At 46.9% G+C, this 24880-nt stretch overlaps 1 protein-coding gene across 2 annotated transcripts; it reads right to left on the bottom strand.

Moving 5' to 3' along the window:
* Window positions 1-3512: 3512 nt before the first annotated feature.
* LOC149355771 (uncharacterized) lies at window positions 3513-15110 on the bottom strand. Of its 2 annotated transcripts, XM_089584005.1 has the most exons (4): window positions 14502-15110; window positions 13134-13241; window positions 6368-6415; window positions 3513-4098 (listed from the first exon to the last, which is right to left on the bottom strand). In XM_089584005.1, exons 2-4 carry the CDS (start codon window positions 13191-13193, stop codon window positions 3874-3876), a joined length of 333 nt encoding a protein of 110 aa, XP_089440131.1. In that variant the 5' UTR covers window positions 13194-13241; window positions 14502-15110; the 3' UTR covers window positions 3513-3873. The 2 variants fall into 2 exon arrangements, with proteins under 2 accessions (XP_089440131.1, XP_089440132.1); XM_089584006.1 differs by lacking the exon at window positions 6368-6415.
* Between the last annotated feature and the right edge of the window lie 9770 nt (window positions 15111-24880).

Genomic DNA, 24880 nt, shown 5'->3' with positions numbered 1-24880 from the left:
AGTCATGTATGCCTGCGAACAAGCAGCTTTCCGCCCTGCTTCACTACCTGGCCGCTGTCATACTCACACGCTTAACACGCAATTCAGCGCAACTAAATAACATTACATCATGGCACATACCCGAGAAGCGGCTGTTGGTTAGATTTTCTTCCGACATGAAGCGCACTTGAAATACTTTTAAATTGGTAATATTTTTGTGGGGCAGGCGGGTAAATGCGTACGGCAGCAGCATTCCGAAAACAACATAAGCTACCAAGAAGCGCCAGCAAGGGCGATACAGGGGGTTGATAGTAGAAGATCTTGAGCCATGCGAGTGAAACGCAAGAGGGCAGTCTTACTCCGCAGCGCCTTCTCTCTTCCGCTTCAGTTCGCACATGCAAAGGGGAAAAAAACGCTGGGGCCGGAATTTAGTTTATCAAACTAACGGCTTCCCCATGGGCCATGAGATAATTAAATAATATGAAAAAGAACTTGAGGAAGGATGCCTACCTTGGGTGTTTTAGCCGCGCCGTAGCCAGGCCCTTTGTCCAAAGGATGTCCCCCCCCGCTTCAAGCGTCTAGCAGAGGCGCGCTGCCGGGGCAATGGGTAACTGTGTCGACTGAGTACCTGGCAGCTGTAGTTCGGTAGGCGTGTCCGCTGAATTCAAGGTATGTTGCGGTTTTTCGAACGGAAATGTCGGTCGTTATTCGGAGCATCGTGCTCGTTCCGAGGACACGACTTGCTTGCGCATGCGCAGCAAACATTGTGACACTTTGATGCGTTGTCACTGTTAGTCCAAGGCTGACCAGAGTGAATAAGTGGCGAGTACAGATCCAGTTGAAATCAAGAGGAAGAAGTGGGCTTGGGCAGGGCATGTAATGCGAAGGCAAGATAACCGCTGGTCCTTAAGGGTAACGGAGTGGATTCCAAGAGAAAGCAAACGTAGCAGGGCACGGCAGAAAGTTAGGTGGGCGAATGAGATTAAGAAGTTTGCGGGGATACAGTGGCGGCAACTAGCAAAGGACAGGGTTAATTGGAGAGACATGGGAGAGGCCTTTGCCCTGCAGTGGGTGTAGTCAGGCTGATGATGATGATGATGACAGATCCAGTGTACCTTGGTGCTGTTCCGGATGGAAAGAGGGAAACAAGATGGCCTATTTTCGCCCCGCGCTCGTTCCGTACGTTGATATCACTCGGGGCTGCGTGCGATAGCGCACAAGAGCGAATAACTGCCCGAAAACCTGATCACCATGCGCCGAAAATGCTGGAGTGTGGCGCCTTATATAGGTTGTTCAAAAGGAAGGCAGGTTTATTGTAGCATGCAGCAATAATGCCATCTTAATTGCATGTACCTAATGCCGAGTGGTAGCTTACCAATATCCCTGAATAGAAAAGTATACAACAGCTGTATCTTACCGGTACTCACCTATGGGGCAGAAACGTGGAGGCTAACAAAGAGGGTTCAGCTTAAGTTAAGAACAACGCAGCGAGCTATGGAAAGGAAAATGATAGGTGTAACGTTAAGAGATCGGAAGAGGGCGGAGTGGGTGAGGGAACAAACGCGGGTTAATGACATCTTAGTTGAAATCAAGAGGAAGAAATGGGCTTGGGCAGGGCATGTAATGCGTAGGCAAGGTAACCGCTGGTCCTTAAGAGTAACGGAGTGGATTCCAAGAGAACGCAAACGTAGCAGGGGACGGCAGAAAGTTAGGAGGGCGGATGAGATTAAGAAGTTTGCGGGAATACAGTGGCGGCAACTGACAAAGGACAGGGTTAATTGGAGAGACATGGGAGAGGTCTTTGCCCTGCAGTGGGTGCAGTCAGGCTGATGATGATGATGATGATGAATGCCGCATTTATGAATAACTTCACATTCACAGGGTGCACATTATCGTCCAACCATAAGTGTGTTATACTTTCATGATATCTGGTCCAAACAGGGGAAGAAGGTAACACAGCATGGCGTCAGAGAATTTAAGCAGTGTGTGACGTTGTAGCAACGTGACATGAAACATCCATTACGATCGTTTGCTAGGAAGGAATTAATTTTCTCAGAGGCCGCAGACAACATGTGGTCATTTGCGGCGCAAACTGACTTACCCAAGACGAACAGAAGAAAGTTATTTATGAGAAGCCGGCGCGTCCGAAACCCAGGTATAGTTCACTCACATGAGGTCTTCAAGAGCGCGAATCTCCGCGCAATTCAAAGCAGGGCTATGTAAGGCCACAACACTCGCATGTCAGTCTCGACGGGTGTCGCACTATCCGAAGCGAACGCGTCTGAAGTCTGCATTGATGGTGTAGGTCTGCAGCAATGCCGTTGAGGTAGAGTATCCTCCCTCGAGTGCAACAGGACCGTGGCTCGAACATCGAGCGGGTGAGGGCGAGAGTTTCTTTCACCCTCAGTTAATGTAGAGCACTGATGACGCGTAACGAGCCACACAGCTTGGCCCAGAAGCAATCCCTACGGCAACTACATGTATAGCTTTGACATTGGCTGCGCTAGCTACTGAGAGCAGATCGAGGATATTTTCTTGCCTAGGCTGCTACCAGGCTGACAGCTTTTGTGCATAGGTCCTTTTCCGCAAAGTGCGATGGTTTCTTGTTTTTTCTCGAGTAATTAACGACAAGGTTAACTAGACAGACATGGGAGACGCCTTTGCCCCTGGAGTGGGCGTAGTCAGCCTGATGATGAAGATGACGGTGGGTTATTGTGTTCTTGAGACGGCCTAATGAAACAGCTTTTGTAATAACTCAGCTACGTGTGTGGACCACAACATATGCTGTAATAATCTGTCACCTCACCCAAACGAATACATTTGTTCAACATATTTTAGTGTGGTTAGAGAAAGCACAGCTTTTTGCAGCCTATGTTCTATGCTTGCTTCCTGCAGCTGACGAGCTCTACTTATAGTTTTTTTGTACAGGAAACTCTGTAGCATAAAAAACTGTGATTATGTTCTGAAACTTAATCACATACCTCAAGATGTATGACGCTAGAGATGCGGGGACTTTTCGGCATTTTATTCTTTTTGAATTTATTCTTTGAAGGATGTATTTGGACGTCCGAAGGCAACGCTGTGGAATGATGCACACTGTGCTGAAAGGCCCTGTATTAATCTTGGCCACCTGCCGATGTTCAACCTGGAGGAAAATCACAGTAACAGGCGTTCTTTCATGTTTTTCTGCATGAAATGCGGCTGTCGTCGCTGGTATTGAGCCTATAATAGTGATGCAAAACTATTGGGAAATTTACTATCGCTAGTATCAATAGTCTTTTTTTAAACTATCGATGGTGTAAAAAAACTGCCGATAGTACTACTATCGTTAGACTATCGATAGTTTTACTGATCGTACTATCGATAGTAGGATCGATAGTGTTACTATCAATATTATTGCTATCGATAGTATTCTATCGGTACTACCGCTATCGATAGTGAAACTGTCGATAGTAAGACTACCCTATTGAAAATATTGAGCGTGAATTCTGCGTGCCTATCTTTGCGTGTTTATTGCCACGCAAAATGTGACGATTGAACGAGGTCGCAGAACGCGAGACATATTTCACATAATTTGCGCAAGCCGAGCAAGCTCGCAAACGCGAGACATCTCTCACATAAGTGCGCAAGCCGCGTAAGGCTCGTACAGCAGGAGACATCCTCGCGTAATATGCGCAAGCCGGGTGAGGCTTCCAGAATGTCCGAGAGCCAAGGGTGAGTCCCAGAATGTTCAAGAGCCGAGTCTGGCTCACAGAGCACTAGACAGTGTCTAATGGAGTTACCATCATGATACCGATAATACCTTGCATGGCTGCAAGGCTCCTACATCACTGCTCAACACGGTACGCTAATGTACTGCATTAAGGCCTCCTCATCTGTCTGTCACTGCCTCATTCAGCATGCATGTTGTGAGATAACAAGCTTTGCAGAAACGGTGCTTCGTGGGATGGCTCTCATGTGTGTAGCATGCTTGCAAAAGGACATAGATAAGGTCACCTTAACTGGCTTTATTAATGCCACATCCCTCATGACGGGTGCCACACAGTGGCTAAACAATTTCTTCAGTTTCTCCAAGTCCAGCAGGTTGGCGTCTTGATACAGGTTCTCACTATGCAGCACCTGCAAAAAGGTAGGAGTATATGCAAAAAAATTCAGTTAATCTGTTTTCTGGAAATTCCAGAAAAGGGCACAAGTACTTCTTCCATTAATGAACCAATGATGATTTCGAAAAGTTTCAGGTTTGAAATACAGACACTGGAAAACCCGACTCAAGCACGCAGACTGCTCAGCATCAAACCTGCACAAAATCTAATAACCGTGTCACACAGGCATTTTGAAGGCTTTCAAATGGCTATTAACTCAACGGCACTTGAATACAGCTAAATGGGCATTTCCAATAGCCACTGAGTCCCTAGAATAGTGTGGACATCTATTAAGATTTTGAAGGCTTTTCAGTGGTAGAAATTTGCACTCAGACATGGAGCACTCGCAACTATACACTAAGGAATAAAATCAAAGCAATTTAATCGCTGAAAGAATACTCAACATGAAATGTACAACTTATTTCACTAAAAAAAAAGAAGGCTAGCCACAAAACACTGCAGCAAGCATATTATCACTGTTGCCAATAGCACAAATACAATGAATACCACCTTTTCAAAACTGTGTGAGCACTACAACAGCTTCCCAGCAAAATTATCAACTGTGACAGTGGCGCCACAGCAGCTTGGTGCGAGATGATGAAATATCTCTACGGCGATCAAGTATTCTGTGTAGCAGTGGCATAACTCCCAAGATGAAGTGCAAATCTCGAAGCTCAATCTCCCACCTTAACTGTTATCTTTAAATACATATTTAAATTCATTGGAGCGTGCTGCAGAAGTAGGTGGTCAGATCATTCGAGAGGATACCTGCAAGGTACCTCAGGAGACGAAAGGTCTGATGAAGAAACGCCAAAGCATGAGGACGTCTAACTTCAGAGATAGAATAGAACTAGGAGAGCTATCGAAGTTATTTATAAGTGCAAGGTAGCCAACATAAGAAAGTTTAACATGGAGAAAACCTAGCATGCTCTAAAGCATGGAGGTAGCCTAAAATCAGTGAAGAGAAAACTAATCACAGGTAAAAACCAGATTTATGCGCTAAAAGACAAAGAGGGCAATGTCATAAGCAATATGGATAAGATAGTTAAAGTAGCCGAAGAGTTCTGCACAAATCGCTACAGTAGTGAATGTAATCAGAACGTTACGGAGAGAGGCAGTAGAGCATAGCAATGGGACTTCCCGCCAGTAACGAGGGAGGAAGTAAAGAAAGCCTCAGGAGCAATGCAAAGGGGTAAAGCAGCTGGTGAGGATCAGGTAACAGCAGATTTGTTGAAGGACGAAGGAGAGATTGTGCTAGAGAAACTAGCCACCCTGTACACGCTTGCCTCGTGACCACGAGCGTATCAGGAGCTTGGAAGAATGCGAACATTATTTTAACTCATAAGAAAGAAGATGTCAAGGACTTGAAGATTTACAGACCAATCAGCTTACTATCCATTGTCTACAAGGTATTTACTAAGGTAATCACTAATAGAGTCAGGACAACCTTCGAATTCAATCAACCAAATGATCAGGCAGGCTTTCGTAAAGGATACTCAACAAGAGACCACATTCATGCAATCAATCAGGTGATAGAGAAATGGGCAGAATATAACCAACCCCAATATATAGCCTTCATTGACTACCAGACAGCAATTGACTCGGTGGAACCACAGCTGTCATGCAGGCATTGTGGAATCAGGGTGTAGAAGAGTGTTATGTGAAAATATTGGAAGATATTTATAACGACTGCACAGCTACCATAGTTCTCCATAAGGTCAGCAATAAAATTCCTCTATATTCCGAGTTTTCTAACACCACCATCATTTTTTGGCACCGTGACCATATCATACAAGAATGTGAGACCTACTGCATACCTAAAGAAAATATGTGTGTAAGCCAAGCATCAGCCGTTCTATGCAATAAGAAGTCTAAGTGAAAAAGATTCGACGTAAATTAGAGAAAGCCTTGCCATTTTTGTACTTCTGCTTCTATGACTGCTTGCTGGATTTTTTTCTTTAGTTGGAAGCATTCTTCCATCCCTTATCTCTATACACTATTCCTCTGCCAAATGACTGAGTAACCCAAATAGCAATTCCTAAGTAGGGAGGGGGCCTTCCACAGTGACCACACAGGGGCCTTCAAGTTCTTGCAGCAATCAAAACATCCCTTTGTAACACTGGCCTTGAATGCACCACTATACTTTTGTGGCAGGGCAAATACTTATACAATTTATGTTTTAAAACCACACAGAAATCCACAACTGCCATTATGAAAACAACCTAGTAATGTAACCATAAGCGTACCTGGCCAGCATGATCAGCATGGAAAGGCGCACAGCTTGTGTGCAGCTCCTAAAATGAAAGCAAATTCACATGATTAATTGCAATTTCCACAAAGACATTCTTGAAAAATCATGTTTTTGCACCACTCAGCCTCAAGCCTGCCTTATTGCTCCTGCAGCAATGAGGCAAATCTGAGCACAGCTTGAGGTGAGCTGGTGGTATCACATTACGCACCTGACACTACGTGCATCAATCCATTTGTATGAATGAATTTCAGAATGGCGAAGAAGACACACAGACAGGAAAAAATGGTGGGTGGATGAGATTAAGAAGTTTGTGGGGATACAGTGGCCGCAAGTGGCAAAGGACAGACAAAATTGGAGAGACATGGGAGAGGCTTTGCCCTGCAGTGGGTGTAGTCAGGCTGCTGCTGCTGCTGCTGCTGCTGATGATGACAGCCTGAGCACACCTACAAAGTAAAACTGTGATCTCGACCCAGCAGCACTTTACTGTGTTGAAAGAGAACAGGTACAATTGAATTACTGCATTACCTTGTTATTATCATTAAAAAGTACAGGGCTCTAAGGACTTCCTAATTTACATCGAAACGAATGGGTTACAGTGAACTTTCACGGATTACACTAACAGGCACTGAAAATCCAACACAGCTGCCCAAGAGAATATTAGGCAGCCGCGCTAGCCTTCTTTTGCGCTATGCTACCTGATACCAGATTAAAATTCCAGAGCAATTTACTCATACTCTAGCACTGGGATACGTTATGCCCCAGACTGACGCAGCTGTCTTACTAAAGGCAGAGAAGCTTTCAGTGTGGGTCATGTGTGCTGTGGCGTGAACACATGCACAGCATCGCCTGCTACCATTCAAGTCCTCTGTGTACACAAATGCAGGTGCAATAGAAAACCCACATCACAAATTTGGCTAGTCCGGTCGGCCAAGCATGGGCCAGCTGATAGCACGAAGCAGCAGGTGCGACACATACCATCATCATCAGCCTGACAAGGCCCACTGCAGGGCAAAGGACTCACCCATGTCTCCACATTAACCCTGTCCTTTGCTAGGTGTGGCCACCATATCCCCGCGAACTTCTTCATCTCATCCGCCCATCTAACTTTCTGCCGCCCCCTGCTATGCTTGCATTCTTTTGGAATCCACTCCATTACCCTTAAGGACCAGCGGTTATGTTATCTTCCCATTACAAGCCCCGCCCCGGCCCATTTCTTCCTCTTAATTTCAAGTAGCATGTCATTAACCCGCATTTGTTCCCTCACCCACTCCGCCCCCTTTTGGTCTCTTAATGTTAGACTTATCATTTTTCTTTCCATAGCTCACTTTGCTGTCCTTATCGTTTGGCACGTGTTTTTTTCTTTGTAATAAGGCATAAAGTATTATACACGGATTACCACATGGCATCCTCCTATGACCGCTAAATAATTTATAATCAAATTTCTTTCTCCTGCTGTATTTGTTTCGGTTTCGACAGCTGAATGATGGCTGTGACTTCAAAGCGAGGTTATTGGTCACGTGAGGCATGAAAAACTGCAATACAATTGGTACTTCTGGCTCTTAAGGAATGCTGGCGTCAGCGCTGTAGCGAATTAAAACGATGAAGCAGCGATTATAAGTGCAGTTTTTCCACGCCTCACGTGACCTAAAAGCTCTCTTTGATGTCATAGCCATAGTCAAATTGTTCACCGAAACAGGATGGCAGAAAAAGTTGATTATAAATTATTTAGCGGTCTCACACGAATACCAGATGGTGATTCATGCACAGTAGTGTCTTCCGCATCATTATAGAGAAGAAAACATGCCACCAAGATTAGGTGTCTATACTCTTTTAAGCTGAACTCTCTTCATTAGCCTCCACGTTTCTGTCCCAAAAGTGAGAAACATGCAGGCTAAAGAAAAGATTTCAGCTTAAGTACCAAAGTGGCTCTAATCACACGATGAAGCGGAAAAACTCTCGACAATTGAACAGAGAACAAATAGGAATTCCAACAAAATTTTAGATTCTTGTAAGGCTATCAAGCATTTCTGAATATTGTAAACTGCACTTTCACACATACAGTACGCATGTATGCCAAGCTCACATTCAGTAGCCCTGTTTACCGGCTGTAATTATCACGGTCTGAGCTCAGTTACAGATTTAAAACCAGCCAAAAGATGCAACACAGGAAAAGAAGAAAACAGGTTGGACTATCAATTGAATTTTTTGTAAAGGAAAAGAAGGCTCGCATGAAGATGCGCCACACATGACTCACACCAGCGAAAGGCAGGACAACAAATAACTGTCACTGATATACAAGCACGTCATCTAAAAGAGAAAATTCTTTCCGTTGAAGATTGACTAATGGCTTCGCTACTCATACAGCCGTTGCCTTGGAGATATGCATCAAATACCTTACAGATTTGTTTACCACTTCTATACACCACTGAAGTGTCACAGAAATCAGGCGTACATACTGATGGGTCATCTTATGATTTACACTCACGACATTGGCACTGTAGTGCCAGATTAGAAGCTGCCTTCCCCCTAACGAGTTAGTGCTCACTCAGGAACACATTAAAGACACCTGCACATATCCCTGATGTAGTTTCTTGCACAAGCTAGCGGAATGTGATAAACCACTTCCTGCAAGTCCTGAACCTAGATTTATGGGATACCATACTGCTATCCCGGTTTTTAACAGCAGTGCAAACGCCATCAACACAATGATTGGTGCAAAAATTACATTTAATAATTTTCCCGCCACTCGATTTGAACTCATGAAGTCTACACAAAGGACTCCATGATAACCGTTCTGAGGTGAATGGCAGTTCAGCCTAGCCTCTGGAATCTGTGCCAAAAAAAAAAAACGGAGTCAGCGCATCGCAATTTACTTCCGAAATCAGCCGGTGCTGATGAAAATTGTATGTTTTGCTTTCTCTGGCTTATAAAGCTCCACTTTCAGAAAAAGTGTCGTCTTTGTGGTTAGGATGCGGAACTTCATCATCACAGGTCAACTTCAGCTTGCCATCAGTGTCCCTTTAATGCCTCAAAGTTGAACAATAGCTCCATTCATAGAGGAGGGCTGTGCATAAATTTCGACCACCAAAGATTCTTTAACATGCACTGACATTGCATAAAACACGAGCAAATATGCATTTCGCCTTGTCGAAACGAAGCCACCACAATTCAATGCCGCGTCTTTGGGCTCAGTAGCCGAACACCAATGCAGTAGGCCACAGCAGCAGGTGAAAAACAAAAGAGAGCCCTTAATAGGCAACCTAACTTGCCAAAATCAACATAACGAGGTGTAAGGGTTCGGTAGCGTTCGCGGGGGTCATCAGAATGCGGCTGGGGCGCTCAAAGCGAAGCGTCTCCTTTCTTGGAACGCGGCCGCTCGCGAACGCGCCGGCAGGTATACGGGTGTCCCCCAACCCGCGGTACTGATTCGCACACGTGCTGGCACGGATGTCTATTTGTGTTTGTTTTTGTTTATTTAGTGGTAGAGAGGGTGGTTTTACCTTGTTGAAGCCGGAGGGCTGGACATGCCCTTGAAGAACCAATCATGTTGAGACCGCAGCATGATTGGAAGCTATGGAATGTGGGCCGGGCCTTTAGGGCTTTAAAACCGGGCCCCGGAGCTGGAAGCGGGGTTCTGCGCTAAGGTCAGATGCAACGCATCTTCGGCAACGCCGAGCAGGGGCCTCCCCTAGTATTAGCCAGATCCACCTTTTTGTTGTTTGTCTTTTGCCGTTTAATTTGTCTCGAGTGTCTAAACTTCTATACGCTGTAAATATCTGTACATAAACCTCAGTTATTGCCTTTTTTTTATCCCTGCGTGTCAACTGATCACACGAGCGTCTCTGACGTGGCACCCCTGGTGCGAAGAGCTTCAGTTCGAGTTACCAACCGTCTCTGGCGGTGCACCTGTAGTGCAAAGAAGAAGAAGAACCTGATCTTTACTGGCGCAGTCGACAGGATCCTGCGGCCACGGAAGACGGCGCAGGAAGAAGACAAGGCAGGGAGAAAGGTGACGACAAGGCGACAGGTCAGCGATCGTGAACGGACCTGCGGAGACACGGCGGCAAGGACGCAAGGACCACGGCAGTAGTCCAGCGACGCGGGACTGCGTCCGGTCAAGGAAGCAGCGCGTCGGGAACTCGACGATCACCGGCGGCGGACCAGCGGCGTGCGACAGCTCATCGCAGCGTCCGGGGAAAGTGGCGGTGGACCCCGACGCCAAGGAGCTGGCAATGCGGATCGACGCATCGAAACCGTGAGTTTCCTTGGTCGCATTGTTCACGTCCCTGTGTTCGAGCCGATAGGACATCTGAGGGGTACGGAAGGCGGTATGGAGAGCTATCCAAGCCTGCCCTCACTTGATGTGAGGTACCAAGTGGAATTAGCGAAGGCGCGCTTAGCGTACTTTCAGGCTGAACTTGCGAAAGTAAATGGAGGAAAGGCGCCACTGTGCGAGGAGAAACCTCAGGATGTTAAGTGCGTCTTGGAGGAATTAGAAGCAAAGCGCCAGCAGCTAGCGCTGGAGCTCGCTGAGCTCAAGGTGTCTAAGAGAGCTAGTGAACTAGCGAGGGACAACTACTCCGAGTCTCGAGAGGCGAGGCCGCCTGTGCTGGAAGACAAAGGATTATACCTGTCAAGCACAGGTCAAGAAAACAGCCAGGCAGAAGAAAAGAGGGAGCCAGCTTTCCACGAAAGTGCAATCTCTCGTGAAGAAAGTATCGTGACGGAACGCAGCGTCGCGGTAGTCGAGGCGGTGAACGCGCACTCCGACGATCCAGCTGCACAAGTTAGCTCAACCCCTAATGAGACCAGGGACGCGGACGCGAGTTCAGGATTGTTGGAAGTCACTCTGACAATTCCGAAAACGCAGTCCCAAGCAAGCTGTGAAAAAGAGCATTTCGTGCAGCAGGAAACGGTCGGTGAGGACAGACGTCAGATCGGCGAGCGAGTGAAAGGAGGAAGTCTGGCGTCGCCGCAACCGCACACTGTGTCGGGTATGGAGCATGAAGTGCCCCGTAGCGTTTCTGGTGGCAAGAGCCCTTCATCCGAGGCAAAGAGCGGAGGTGGGCCTGTTGGGCCGACCGGGCAGAACGCCGCGCAGATGAACGCACCCGGTGTGTGCCCGACCAGGTCAGTTGAGGACCCGGAAAGGTGTGGCGACTTGCCGCAAGGCAAGCCCGGGTCAAGTGACTGTCAGGAAGCTCATGGAGCCTCGGAGTCAGACTATGCCACGGGGCCAGCGGGCGCTGATCAAGCACGGAGGGGCGGTTTCAAAGTTTGCTCGTGCAGTAAAGGTGCAGATGACCCCGGGCGAGGTGGAGTGGCAGGAGGCAGGTGCGTGGTTTTCACGCTGAAAGTCGACGCGAGGAACAGTATGTTCCGTGCTAGAGGTCGGCGTATCAAGTGTAGCGAGACTGGCTGTACTGCTATATTTGGACGGGCCAGGGGCTATGCTCTTTACGCACCACGCGTGTCGTACTGGTGCGCCGGAGAGAGAGTGCTCTCAAGTGCGTCGCATGGTCAGAGATTTTCACCTATCGATGACCAGGACGTTTTTGATCCTGGAGGGCACCGTCTTTTCAGTTCACGCCCCGCTGTGGCACCAGCCTGACGAGCATAGTGGCCATTAGGTGTTAATCGTGTCGAATGAGGCACGTGTGGGCTCGAACGCGCACAGGGACGCTCGGTGCGACTAAGGAGGCTCACGTGGCCCATATCAGTGCTACTGAACGCTCTAGTTGTGAGTGTCGGTGTGTGTGTCGAGCAGGACGCGGGTGTGCATGCTGGTGAACTGGGTGCAACGCACCAACTTGGACGCGTGTTACGGCGCACGGCAGGCATGCCACCGTGTGAATTTGTGGAATTTGCTGATGTTGTGTGTGCATTTTGCATTTTGTTTTTGGTTTTGGTTTTGTTGGTGCCAGCGCTGGTGTAGCTGCGGTATGTCACCCACAGGGTGGTTTTGTGACCCGTACCGATCCCTTTGTTATAATTCTAAAAGTGGCATTTGAGCCCTTTGTAGAATCTTGGGAAGGGCGTGTAAGGGTTCGGTAGCGTTCGCGGGGTCATCGGAACGCGCCTGGGGGTGCTCAAAGCGAAGCGTCTCCTTTCTTGGAACGCGGCCGCTCGCGAACGCGCCGGCAGGTATACGGGTGTCCCCCCACCCGCAGTACTGATTCGCACACGTGCTGGCACGGATGTCTATTTGTGTTTGTTTTTATTTTGTGGTGGAGAGAGAGCTCTATTTTACGGCAGCTGGAGGGCTGGCCAGGCTCTTGAAGAACCAATCATGTTGAGAGCACAATATGATTGGAAGCTATGGAATGTGGGCCGGGCCTTTAGGGCTTTAAAACCGGGCCCCGGAGCTGGAAGCGGGGTTCTGGGCTAAGGTGAGATGCAACGCATCTTCGGCCACGCCGAGTAGGGGCCTCCCCTAGTATTAGCCAGATCCACCTTTTTGTTGTTTGTCTTTTGCCGTTTAATTTGTCTCGAGTGTCTAAACTTCTGTACGCTGTAAATATCTGTACATAAACCTCAGTTATTGCCTTTTTTTATCCCTGCGTGTCAACTGATCACACGAGCGTCTCTGACGTGGCACCCCTGGTGCGAAGAGCTTCAGTTCGAGTTACCAACCGTCTCTGGCGGTGCACCTGTAGTGCAAAGAAGAAGAAGAACCTGATCTTTACTCGAGGGGTCACACAAGTAGCAGTGGACTAGGAAAATAAAAGCTACTTGTGTCGGAAGATGTCTTCAGTGCTTACCTCAAAAGCCTGCTTGCTTGCTGGGCATCCTAGCACCAAGTGAAAGGCTGGCACAGCCATACTGGAGAGCTTGGAAGAGGCATTGCTGGTAAAGCTATGTGGAGATTGCTGCAAGGTAAAAAGACACATTTAACAGCAGCACAGTGCAAAAAATGGACTAGAATCAAGCATGTAAGGCAAAGTGCAAGGCACAAAAAGGAGCCGGTCGCATAATGGAACACAACTGTTTAACCACATTTCGAAGTGGGCCAGGCAACAAGAAATTCATAACCACGGCAGTCATTCACAACCTAGCCTCAGACGAGACATCACTTGCATATCGATATCCAGCATCGTTTCTACAATACATGCCACCATTCAAAAGAACAGACCACAGCAGGACGATATTTTCAGTAGAAGGCTGGTTTGCTTCAAATTCTGCATGCGTCCCTCAATTTGAAATCTGGCATGATTAGCAATGATTTCACATTCTCACAGGTATGATGAATTAATAGTGCCAATTGCAGAAAAACCACACTTTTTCCTTTAACATCAAATAAGGTATTGGAGAGGTACCTCAGCATATTTAAGTCAAAGTCAGATTTATTTGCGGCATTGGTTATAATCATGAAACAATGAAGTTTATTCTTCGTACATATTAAAGGCTCAATTACCCTTAAATTTCACTGCAACTTCGGGATTTAGGGCAAATGGAGCTATGGCACCTGTGTGCATTTTGCAGTTGTTTGTACCATTTCAGCTCCGAGCCAAAGTATGAAAAAGCGAATGCCAAAATAGAGGCGAAAAACTTCAGAGCAATTTGTTTTTATCTCACCGTTCTGCTATTCAAGGCTCGACTACACTGGCTCGGCTATAAGTACGAACGCAGCTGGATCATATGGAGCTTCGTACCTTAAATACACAATTTATAAAAGTACAAGTGAAATACAAGTGAAAGAGGAGGAAGCTCAATCCAAACGCATACAGCTGAATCGCAGTCTACGTAGTTAAACTGCTCGAGCGCTGTTACTTCAATTACAGCGTAACATGCGGCGAGAATGTAAAGCCCGGGCCGAAGATCTATTGGTGGGCACATATTCCATTCTCGGCGAGAGATGAATGGCAGTACGGCGGCAGTACGGCGCCGATATCGTGCACCCCGCGATCGGATCAGCTGTGCATATTTGCATGGCATACTGACCATGACCGTGTGACCACTGACACTACACGCGCATTCATGCCCGTGTGCCGCCAGCAAACAACCTTTCAGCGCTGCGTGCTGCCGCGATACGCACTGCGTCTTCGCGTCTCTGTACTAGCTGTGTTGACGTGGCCAGTTGTGCGCAAAGGCTTTGAAATAATGAACAGGTTCGAAGAAAATTAACTTACCCCCAAGATGCGAGATGTCACCCGGGTAGTGGTCTCCCACCAGCTGCTCCGCCATGGAGGAAATGAGCCCCACCGTCCGCATAGCGTTTCCAGTGAAGGCGCGCAAAGGACGACGCGCTATCCGTCGAGCCCGCTGACGCACGCTATAAACACAGGTTTACTCAGCACCTTACCACGTTTTCGTACATCGCACCAGCGAATTTCACTGCTGTCGGCACATCACATATCGGAAGAGTGACAAATGCTCATGCCAGCGATCGTTCACGCCCTCGGCACCACAAAGGACCACGACAAACGTAGTAACGCTGACCGCGGCCCGCCATGCTGTCCCTCCCCAGACGCTGCGTTCGTTGGCTAGCGCTTCGGCCAGTTCCGGCTTCCTTCGACCCGTTTAGAAAGGCATCGCCTCCAGGCATTCCTCCAGGTCGTCTCTTTCGGGCTCTATGCTTTTGGGCAGTGCGATAGCAAAGAACTAAAACCAAATGAAACTTTCGTTACAAAAATAATTAAGTTCTTGTGCACATATTAGCATTAAAAACTTGAGAAATTTGTGACGCATGGACGCATTAATATGCGTGTCGGTACATTCGTGCGTGCGTGCGTGCGTGCGTGAGTGGGATGGTCTAGCTCGTCAAATCCAAAGCCTATCCGACATGCTGCATGGTTTCTGAGATCACCGCCGTGAGCTTCGCTTTTCTCGTACTGCTGCTGGGCTGTCTTGCGCGCCGCTGTTACTGTGCTGGAATCGCAAAAGAAGAAGGATTACCGGTGTGTGCTGCCGGTGGGCGCGCTCTCATCCAAGAGTAGTAGCAGCTCCCAATTAAGCGATCCGTCGGGGCATATGTGCTATGGATGTCTGGTCGACAACGATAATGAGGTCAGCAGTGCGGTGCCGTCGTTTGATGAGTCGAACCTTTCGGCCTATTGCACTGCTAACTTCGTTGCAAAAATGCCTGGCTCATAAGCAGCGACAGTGGCCATTGTTTCTGTGGTGTGTTTCGATTACAAGACGGCGCCCTTCTACAGTGTGGCTTCCTTGGAAACTTAGTCGGCGGTGTGCCTGCAACACCTGTCGCTGTCAGCTCAAACTGACCGCCTGCGAGCGCTGCCTTCTTTTGCGATGTGAACGGTGACGGGACACTTACTGCCTGTGGCCGGAGCTTATAGCAAAAGCGAAGAGTGTTTTGTGTGAAGGTTTGACGAGGTGCGTGTGTCAGTCTGGACCCTTAGCAAGTCATACGAGATGCGACATGCAAAAGTGGTCCACCAGTCGCTTCAGCAGAAAGGAGTGCGGATGTTTTTTACGTTACTTCAATCGAGAACTGCCCATGCAAATATTTCAACTCGTCCCTTGCCTAAACAGCATAGTAAAGAAGCTAAAGCAACAAAACTGCTGTTTCCATGCTGTATATTGATTCCGCACTCGTGCTAGAGGTGGGAAATATGTAGTAGTTATTGGCGGAGTTACAGCCTATGAAGCACGTGCAGCTTCCTGTAATTGCAGGTTAGGATATGTGCCTTACTTGGTATTGACTTTGTAACCAGACATAGCCATCTGTCAACTAAAAGAAATTTTCTTGCTATAGGATTCTGCAGCATTATGTATGCTTCTGGACACTGAATACCGGGTGCGTCACCTCTCTTGAAAGCACTCAGATTTGTGTACTTATCAGTACGTTTGAGATGAGAAAATTTTATCAGCTTCTTTTCTTTATTTTATAATTAGCTACACAGCATGTCGCAAAAAAAAATGTTTTAAGGAAAAGTATTTCAGTTTAGAGTAGAACAGTTCAACAAAGTTGTTTTGGGCATTCTGGTAACTTCAAGATGGTATCTGATGGTTGCATACAGACGCGCAAGTCAAACCTCAAAGGGCATCAAACTTAACAGTACCGCTGAGCTTATCCTTTCGTGCTTTTTATGTGTGTGTAGATCACCTGGGGAAGTTCAGTATTGGATGTTGGATTTCATAGTTCTGCTACAACTTTTATCTTCCTTTCTACACATGAAACATGACTGAACTCGATTACATTCCCCAAGCAAATACCTGACGCCTTACAAGCGTTCCTTACTGTGCACAGTTGTCCCAGTGCATTATATCCACTCATGTGCAGCACACTTTTGTGTTGCTCTTGGTCTCCGAATGTGACTCTCAGCAATATGATGGAATAATAGCACATCCAGATGGTCTTTGTGGTAGTGCAAATTTCAAAACAGATTGAAGAATGAAGAGTGTGATACTTCGTCATGCATCACGCAATGCTGGTGCTAATCAGGCAACATGTGTGGTATATATACTTCGCACATATGAGATTCATTGGATTTGTTCTGGAGCCATACTGGGAATTAATTAATCGATCTGTGATTTGTCACTGAATTTGAGAGAGGGCACTAATTTCTGAACTTTTGACACCAACTGTGAATTCAAAACTGTCTTTTCGTGTAGGCTTACATGGCCTTTTTACGTGTATGTAAATTTATGCTAATGACTTTGGAAATTGCTTTGGAAATGGTTTTGGAAATTGCCTCGTAACATTCCTGTTACAGCTCACAATTCGCTTTCTGCACGTCATGTTTGATTGAACCTGATTATATCCCCAAGCTTGTTTGTTGCACCTAACAAACACTGTTGCCCTTTCAGAGTTATTCCATTGATTGACTCCTTTCGAGTGCAAGCAACAAATGGTTGTGTTGCTTCTGATTTCGAAATATGGCTGTCTGCATGACGGGCAACAACATAAGTGCTCTGGATGGCTTTCATCATGCATCTATAAGATATCTGTAACTTTCAGGATTGGTTAAAGGAAGAACTGAAGGATGCTGTAAGAGTCATTAGCAGCTTGTTTTTTACATTATTTTACTATAAACTTGCAATGTTGACAAGCTCTTGCTCAGTGTGCATGTTGTCATGTACAGGTCCCTGCAGTATCCAAGGAAACCATTTTGCACTAAAAGATAATTTTTTGGTTATTTGTTTGCTGAAGTTGAAAATGATTAATGGGTACTTACGCCAAGACGAAAATTATAAAACAGCAAAACGTGAGCTTATTGCTCATTATTGAGAAGTAATCATTAACTGAATGCTCGAACCTTGTTTGCTTTCACCCTAAATGGGCCTTTACAGTCTCGACAAGTTGCTACTAAGCAAGCAAACGCACACATGGCCACACGCAACCTCACTGAGCTTGCTCAGTACGCACATAAGCACGCACAGCTTCGGCAAGCCCCCTCTCAGCACGCAGATGTCCACGTACAGAGAGTTCTCCACGAGAGTCCACGATTTTTTACACGCAAAGAGTGTGCGTGAACGTCTATCAGCTCACAGTACGCGCATATGTACACACAGGACGCACAGAATGCGTACAGGTAACGCACAATTTCTGCGCATTTGTGTGCAAAATGAACGTGATCGTACAAAAATCACTGTTCTCGTGCAAACTCACGCAGAGTTTTTTCAATAGGGTATCGATAGTAACACTGTTCATATCATGCATTTGTTGGCCAGCGATATAGCCAAAAAATTTGCAATACCTAATTGGTTTCACGGCCTTATGAGGCTAAACGTCCCAAAAAGACTCAAGCTATGAGGGCTGCCGTAGTGCAGGTCTCCGGATAAATTTCGACTAGCTGTGGTTCTTTAACGTGCACTGGCGTCGCACAGTACACCGGTCTTTCTCCTACATCGGAATAGAGTCGCCGTGGCCCGGTACCGAACCCGCGTCCTTCTAGACAGCAACCGAGTACCATAAAAAGCGCGCCACCACGACGGCATTTGCGATAACTGACTACCAGCAATATTCGATTCATGCATTTATGAAATATCTTGTGGACGAATGAAAACTTCAATTCCGCAGTAAAGGACTCGGAGTATGTTCATCGATATATTAATGCTCACAAGTAAGCCTTTTCTCAAGTTGCGCAACTTTTAGCTTTCCGACCTTCTTTGTTTACTGAACTGCCGCATCCTCATTGCAACATGGTAGTCTAGAACGTGCGCGTTCATATCTACCTTGTGTTCAGTGCATGGAAATGTAATGCGATGCTTATCAGACATTTCGTCTATGGTGAGGTTGTAAGCGTGGCTGTGGTTTACCGCTCGACCTCGGCAGTATTTTTAATAGAATACTAGATGAGGACATAATGATACACGAGCTAGATAAAAGCTAAATAGAAGCGCAAAATCGCACATTACAGGAAGCAGTTCTACATAAATGTAAATATATCTAATTATTTATCACATCGTAACGAAGGCATTCGACCACATTATGGTTGGAACAAGAAGAATGAACGTTAATTGCTATGCAACGCATTCTTTGTAGGCTCGTTATAGCATGGCATATGCACTGTGCATGACAATTGCCTTTTTCCTTTATACGCCGTCTTATACACAAGTTGACCAATTTTAAAGATAACTGGCGCGATTGTGAGAACACACTAAAGTTAAAATAAAATGAATTCCACTTTAAACTGAGACATAAAATCGGGACAGTTGAGTTTAAAAGCCAGCTGGGACAGTTTGGAAAAATGTCCTGAACTTCGTCCGATGAAAGAACAATCAGCACAACTTGTGCTGGCTAACGCGACACCATCGCGCACTGCAGAAGTCGTCTTGCTGACGTAACCGCTGCAGAAATGCTTTTCGCACACATGCTTCGCAACTAGGACATTCGCGACACTAACACTTTATCAAGAAACTTTAAGTAGGGAATGTCTGCAGAGCCCACGGTGACGCGCCGGCTGCGAAAACGGGAACGTCCTCTCAATTACTCGTACCATCACCTACACACCGCACACTCGCTAAACCTAGTTTAGGATGCAGTTTTTTACCATCGCTAGTTCGGTAGTGACAAACTATTGATAGTACTATCGATAGTTTTGCATCACTAGCCTATAAACATGCACTCACCAGTTAAACCCAGAAGACGTGCATCGTCATCAATGTCATCGTCATCACAAAGTTCATGGAAATAGGTCTAAGTACTCAATTTGTTAACATCTATTGAATTGTGGTCAGTTTTTTTTGCATCGACGGAGCATATATAATGCGTTGTTTACTACTTGCTGTTTATCATTTTGTCCTATCCCAAATGGCTTCTACCTGACACCTGTGACTTTATCTTTTCTTTATTTTATATCTCAAATGGTTCAGTGAAGGGGCGCGCATTTTTAATCAAAGATGAATGCCTCTATGAAGCTCTTGACGGGGTCATCGTTACGCTGAATGGCAGCAGCATCGAGATCGACGCTCAGAGCAAAAGAGTACTCATAACGGCGACACTGGGTAACGAGAGATTCAACGACAGCTATTGTATTTTCCGGCATACTAATGCAGATTATAGGATAGATTTCATGTCTATATAGTTACAGAGCGCTCTGTTTCGCTTTCCACCGATACTCGGTGGGCTGGACGGATTTCCCACGCACGGAGCGGCAGTCTGGAAAATCCGCTGCTCTAGGCCCGCGGCGCCACACCGCTGGCTCTCTTCTCGGTCTGAGCGTTTGCCAGCCGCCACCGCAAATGAACCGCACTACATTACTGCACTCTCGCCATACTCTGTAACCTTCTTGCAAGGCAACCACTATTCTGGTGGCTCCTGTGGCAGCCACCATCGGTTTGCTCAGTCCTCGCACTCGCCACATCGTCCTCCTTCCATGGTAACCATACTCCGTTTGGGGACTCCTTCACTCTCGCCGTACCCTCTACCTTGATTGCTAAGCCCCTTACGTATTGTTCTCGTAGTAACCACTCTTCGGTTGTACATTCCTACGCTCTCGCCGTACCCTCCTCCTTTCAAGGTAGCTACTGTCAAGTTGGTTGGTTTGGTTTGGTTTTGTGGGGTTTAACGTCCCAAAGCGACTAAGGCTATGAGAGACGCCGTAGTGAAGGGCTCCGGAAATTTCGACCACCTGGGGTTCTTTAACGTGCACTGACATCGCACAGTACACGGGCCTCAAGAATTTCTCCTCCAAAGAAATTCTAGCCGCCGCGGCCGGGATCGAACCCGCGTCTTTTGGGTCAGCAGCCGAGCACCATAGCCACTTAGCCACCGCGGCGGCCTACTGTCAAGTTGGGGATTCCTCCACTCTCGCTGTACCGCCCACCTTCATTGCTAACCGCTCCCCGTATTGCTCCCGTGGTAACAACTCTTCGGTTGGGGATTCCTCTACTCTCGCCGTACCCACCACCTTCGTTGCTGTCCGCCTTCCGTATTTTCCTCGTGGTAACCACTGTTCGGGTGGGAATTTCTCCACTCTCACCGTACCCTCCACCTTTATTGCTAACCCTCCTCCGTACCGTTCGCGTGGCAACCACTCTTCAGTTGCGCATTCCTGCGCTCTCGAAATACTCTCCTTCTTCCACGATAACCATCCTTTTATTCCTTCAAGGTAACTACCCTCCGGGTGACTGCCGTAGCAAACAGCCTCTGGTTGAGCCTTCTTACATTCTCGCTGTACCCTCCTCGTTCAACGGTGGTTATTACCATGGTGGTTGCCATGGTGGAGGGTAGTTGCCACGGGAATTATTGTTCGTGGAGTTCCCGTGGGAGCTCTTCTGCTGTTTAGCATTCCTGCGCTCTCGATATACCCTCCTCCTACCACAGTAACCACCCTCCGGCGTTTTTGAGCTGAATCTTCTAACTATAATCTCGGGAAACAAATTATTCACCTTGTACATTGATACTGTATCTGTCGCCTAGTTGGTGATACCTTTAACTTTCTACGTCGCTATCGCTGTCGCCACCCTCTTAACGCATTTGATTTGTGACTCCATCCAGTCTAGATTTGTACAGCATTACAAATTTTAACAATGTTCCGTAACACCGCAGGACATGGATTCAAAATGCACGAGTGGACGGGATGGGGGGATGCTTTTCTTAGCCGTGCCGTCGGCCTCACTTCGTTTCCACCGTTGCCAACTACTCCCAGTAAGGGACGTTCTAATTCCGTTTTAAATGGCTAACAGCTATATAGTTGTGCGTGCTGCAGTATAATAACAGCAGCAGGTAGCTGTCGTTATCTCGCCGCTCCCCGGGGAGCGTTTTGCGCAGCGACGTTCATATACAAGTCAAACGCAGTTGCTCTTTGCGGATTTACTTTAACAAACTATTAGCTCCCAACCTGAGGGTAGTTGCCATAACAGAGTGCGATGCTTAGTAGAGCATATGTCAATTTTTATTCTGGGAAGAAAGGCAACAGCAATCAAGCCTTCACTTCTTTTCTTTACAAAATTTTGCATGCTTCATTGACAATTTTTATACCATCGTAATATTTTCTCTCAGTGGTTTTTCATTTTCTTTCGTGGTGTTTCAGACAATTTTCTGCAGCTTTTTGAGACATATCTGCATTTTCGTTTGTGTTTAATTATGCTTTTTTAATGAATTGTAGGGAACCCGAGCTCAAGGAAGGCGGCGTGACAGCAGAACCACGTATCTCCCCTGGCGTCCAGAAGCGAATTTGTCGGGAGCCTGTGGAGGTATGTTAAGCCGTGTAAAATACGCGTAGCCCGTATTGTTATTGCACTTGTTACAATGGTACCGTGTCATTACTGTTGTGATTTGGAGAGCAACAATATTTCGCCCAGCACGAAGACCCGGGTGTCATGCACACGTAGAATTTTATCGCTTTCCACTTCTGCTGCGCGAAAAGCAGAGGCTCGAAGCATGGAGCGCAGCAGCCCTCATAATTTAGTGCATCTTCGGCGGTAGTGTCGGTTTAATCGCATTGCGTAGCAGTACTATTCATCGGAGTTATAGCTCTCTGATTAACACAACCGCTGCAATATTACATGTCCGACTCGCTCGCTGGCTTACAAACCGCCAGGCTGCTTTAATGCCTTCATATCTCATTTGCTCATTAATCTCAGCGTCATTAGAGCAGACTTTTAAACCACTGATATATTTGAATGAGGCCACTTTAACTATCGTGTCAATAACTGGCCAGCCTCATCTGTATAACGCCTAGCACCTCCAAAGAGTTCAGCTCGTACAGCTGGTAAACCAGCACACCCGCCGAACTAATATTCTAGACATCGTTTTTCCATCACACCCTGATAATTCAAGCGTCTTTTTTAACAGGAACGGGTTCCACGGGGGGGGGGGGGGGGGGGGGGGGGTCCGAGAGGGGCTAGGCCCTCCCCTTCCTCTGAATGTAGGCTGTGCCCCCCCCCTCCCCCTGGCGATACATAAAGTTAAGTTGGGCTTCTTCCGAAAAAAATTCATGGATTTCTAAATATAACGCTCAGGGTCTGTTGACATATGCTACCCTTCAGCTGAAAAAAAAAACAAACAAAAAAGACGAAGGCGATGCCTCTTGATAGATTTTCAGGTATTCTATGGTTCGTTCATTTCTATACTATAAAAAAAAAGTGCAGAAGGGTGTATCATCAAGAATTATGCTATCTGATAAAGCATGGACTAATGATGCACTCCGCTATCACTCACGTGTAGATCGTTCGTCTCTTCGTGACCATTTACTCTTTTTGCGCTGCTAAAGCCAGCTCTGTTCCCCCTGCGTGAAGATGGAGTACAGCAAAGTACGCCGCTCGCACCGTCTCCCCTCTCGAAGAAGATCCCCTCTCCCGAAAGCCGGGTGGCTGGGTTAAGAGCAGCCAAGGCTTTGCCTAGGCAGATCAGACAGGCGTGAGTGACCTGTGGAGAAATCCTCCACTCAGCACTCATCCTTCTGATAGGTAATGAAAGGACATTGGCGAAACTGAACGCGCCTGCTCGCTAGAGGCCGGGGAGTGCGGGGAGCACACGTGCTTCTGTGAGGTCCCAGAAGGTGGTAACGCTGCACCTAATTATGCAGTTCGTCATGCAGGTGGTCGAAGAAATGTTTTTTTTTTCGTGGGAGAGCACGTTTAGCGATCTCCTCCCCATTTTCAAGATTCAAGAAGTTTTATTCAATTAAAATAAAAAATTGGACTGATATTTGGACCAAGAGCCAATGAGGCTAGTCAGCGGTTCAATACAAATAATACCACGTAGTTCAGCCGTAACATAAACAATGAAGAAAACTATTGTTTTAGCGTTGCTTTGGTTATGAGAAAATGTCGTTTGCACGTGAGTTTAAAATTTCCAGCTTGTTTTATTTCAGTTGGCGAACAGTTCCAATTTTCACTCGCGTAAATGTTATTCGCCTTTCTCCGTACTCATTGTGACAAATATAAATATTAACATTTCATTTACTGGCTTGCCTAGTGTTGCGGACGGGTATACTGAATGTACAAAGACGTAGGCGGTAGCTGGTATCTAGAATGTTGTTAACAATAAAAGGTATTTTGTAGTCACGTAAGGTTGTAAACTACATGATTTGCAGTGCATCACAAGTGTTACTGCAAGAACTATCCGAAGGTGGTAATCCGATGGTTTTCAAAGGTCGCCATCTCTCACTTCCAGTGCTGCCGAAGTCACTCGAGTGCCGTGTCCAGTAATAAACCGGCCAATAATCTGACCTGTTGTAACGCACTCCGCAGCCAAAATGCCGGTGCAACAAGATGACCCATCCTAAAGGCCTGATCGGACGTTAAGCTCCCTTGTGTGACGGTCGAGCCAGAGGAAGCAACAGGCTGTTCGAGCTGCCACGCCCGCGAAGAGAAACCAGATGGCGAGAGGCACCCTATACCGCACGAAGCGCCTTACTGTTTTCTTGATCTGGCTTTAAGCCAGTCATGCCACGGTCGGACTCGACGCAGCGGAGTCCGGTCGTGGTCGTGCCACTACACGAATAGCGTCACAGGTTTTTCATTGCGTACATCTTGGTCACATAAATGAGAGACATTTGAGGTCTAGAAAAACTCTGTGTGCATTTAATTTAAGCCTTGTAAAAGAGAGCTCATGCAGAAAGAAAATAAGTTGTTGAAATGTTCTGCCGTGCCAGCAGCGTATTTACCACCAGACTTTCATCATGCGGTGGATTAGCGGTGGGAGAGCGAATCACCTCTTCCAAGAAATGGTAGGTAGCGGGTTCCAGAAATCACTCAGTCACTTCGATTTCGGTGCACTCGCTGCAACAGTTGCATAAAGCTCTGCAGCGATGCCGCGAGCGTGTAGCGCCAGTTCCGGTAGTTCAAGTGTAGCTTGGCACTGACTGCTTACAAAACGAATGGTCGAGTGCCGACCTGGTCGTCTGCTGGCCCTGGCATCGCTAACCAGGTACAGCCAGCTGAGTGCTGCCCACATCAGCTGCCGACAGCATCCCGAACCATGCGAACATTTTTCGAACAGCACATCGCAATAAAGTGTTGCCATTAGCCAGCCACACCTCGCGGAAGATGGCGCGAAACGTGAATGCGTTCTTTTACTGAACACGACTGACGTGTGCATCAAGCTATATGCACATGTTTACTTTTAGTGCAAAAGCACTTCTAGTCTGCTCCC

Source organism: Amblyomma mixtum, chromosome 3 (assembly GCF_055824585.1).
Source record: "Amblyomma mixtum isolate Tamu chromosome 3, ASM5582458v1, whole genome shotgun sequence".
Lineage (NCBI taxonomy): Eukaryota > Metazoa > Arthropoda > Arachnida > Ixodida > Ixodidae > Amblyomma > Amblyomma mixtum.
The sequence above is the reverse complement of the archived record's forward strand: the minus strand, read 5'-3'. Positions and strand labels throughout refer to the sequence as shown.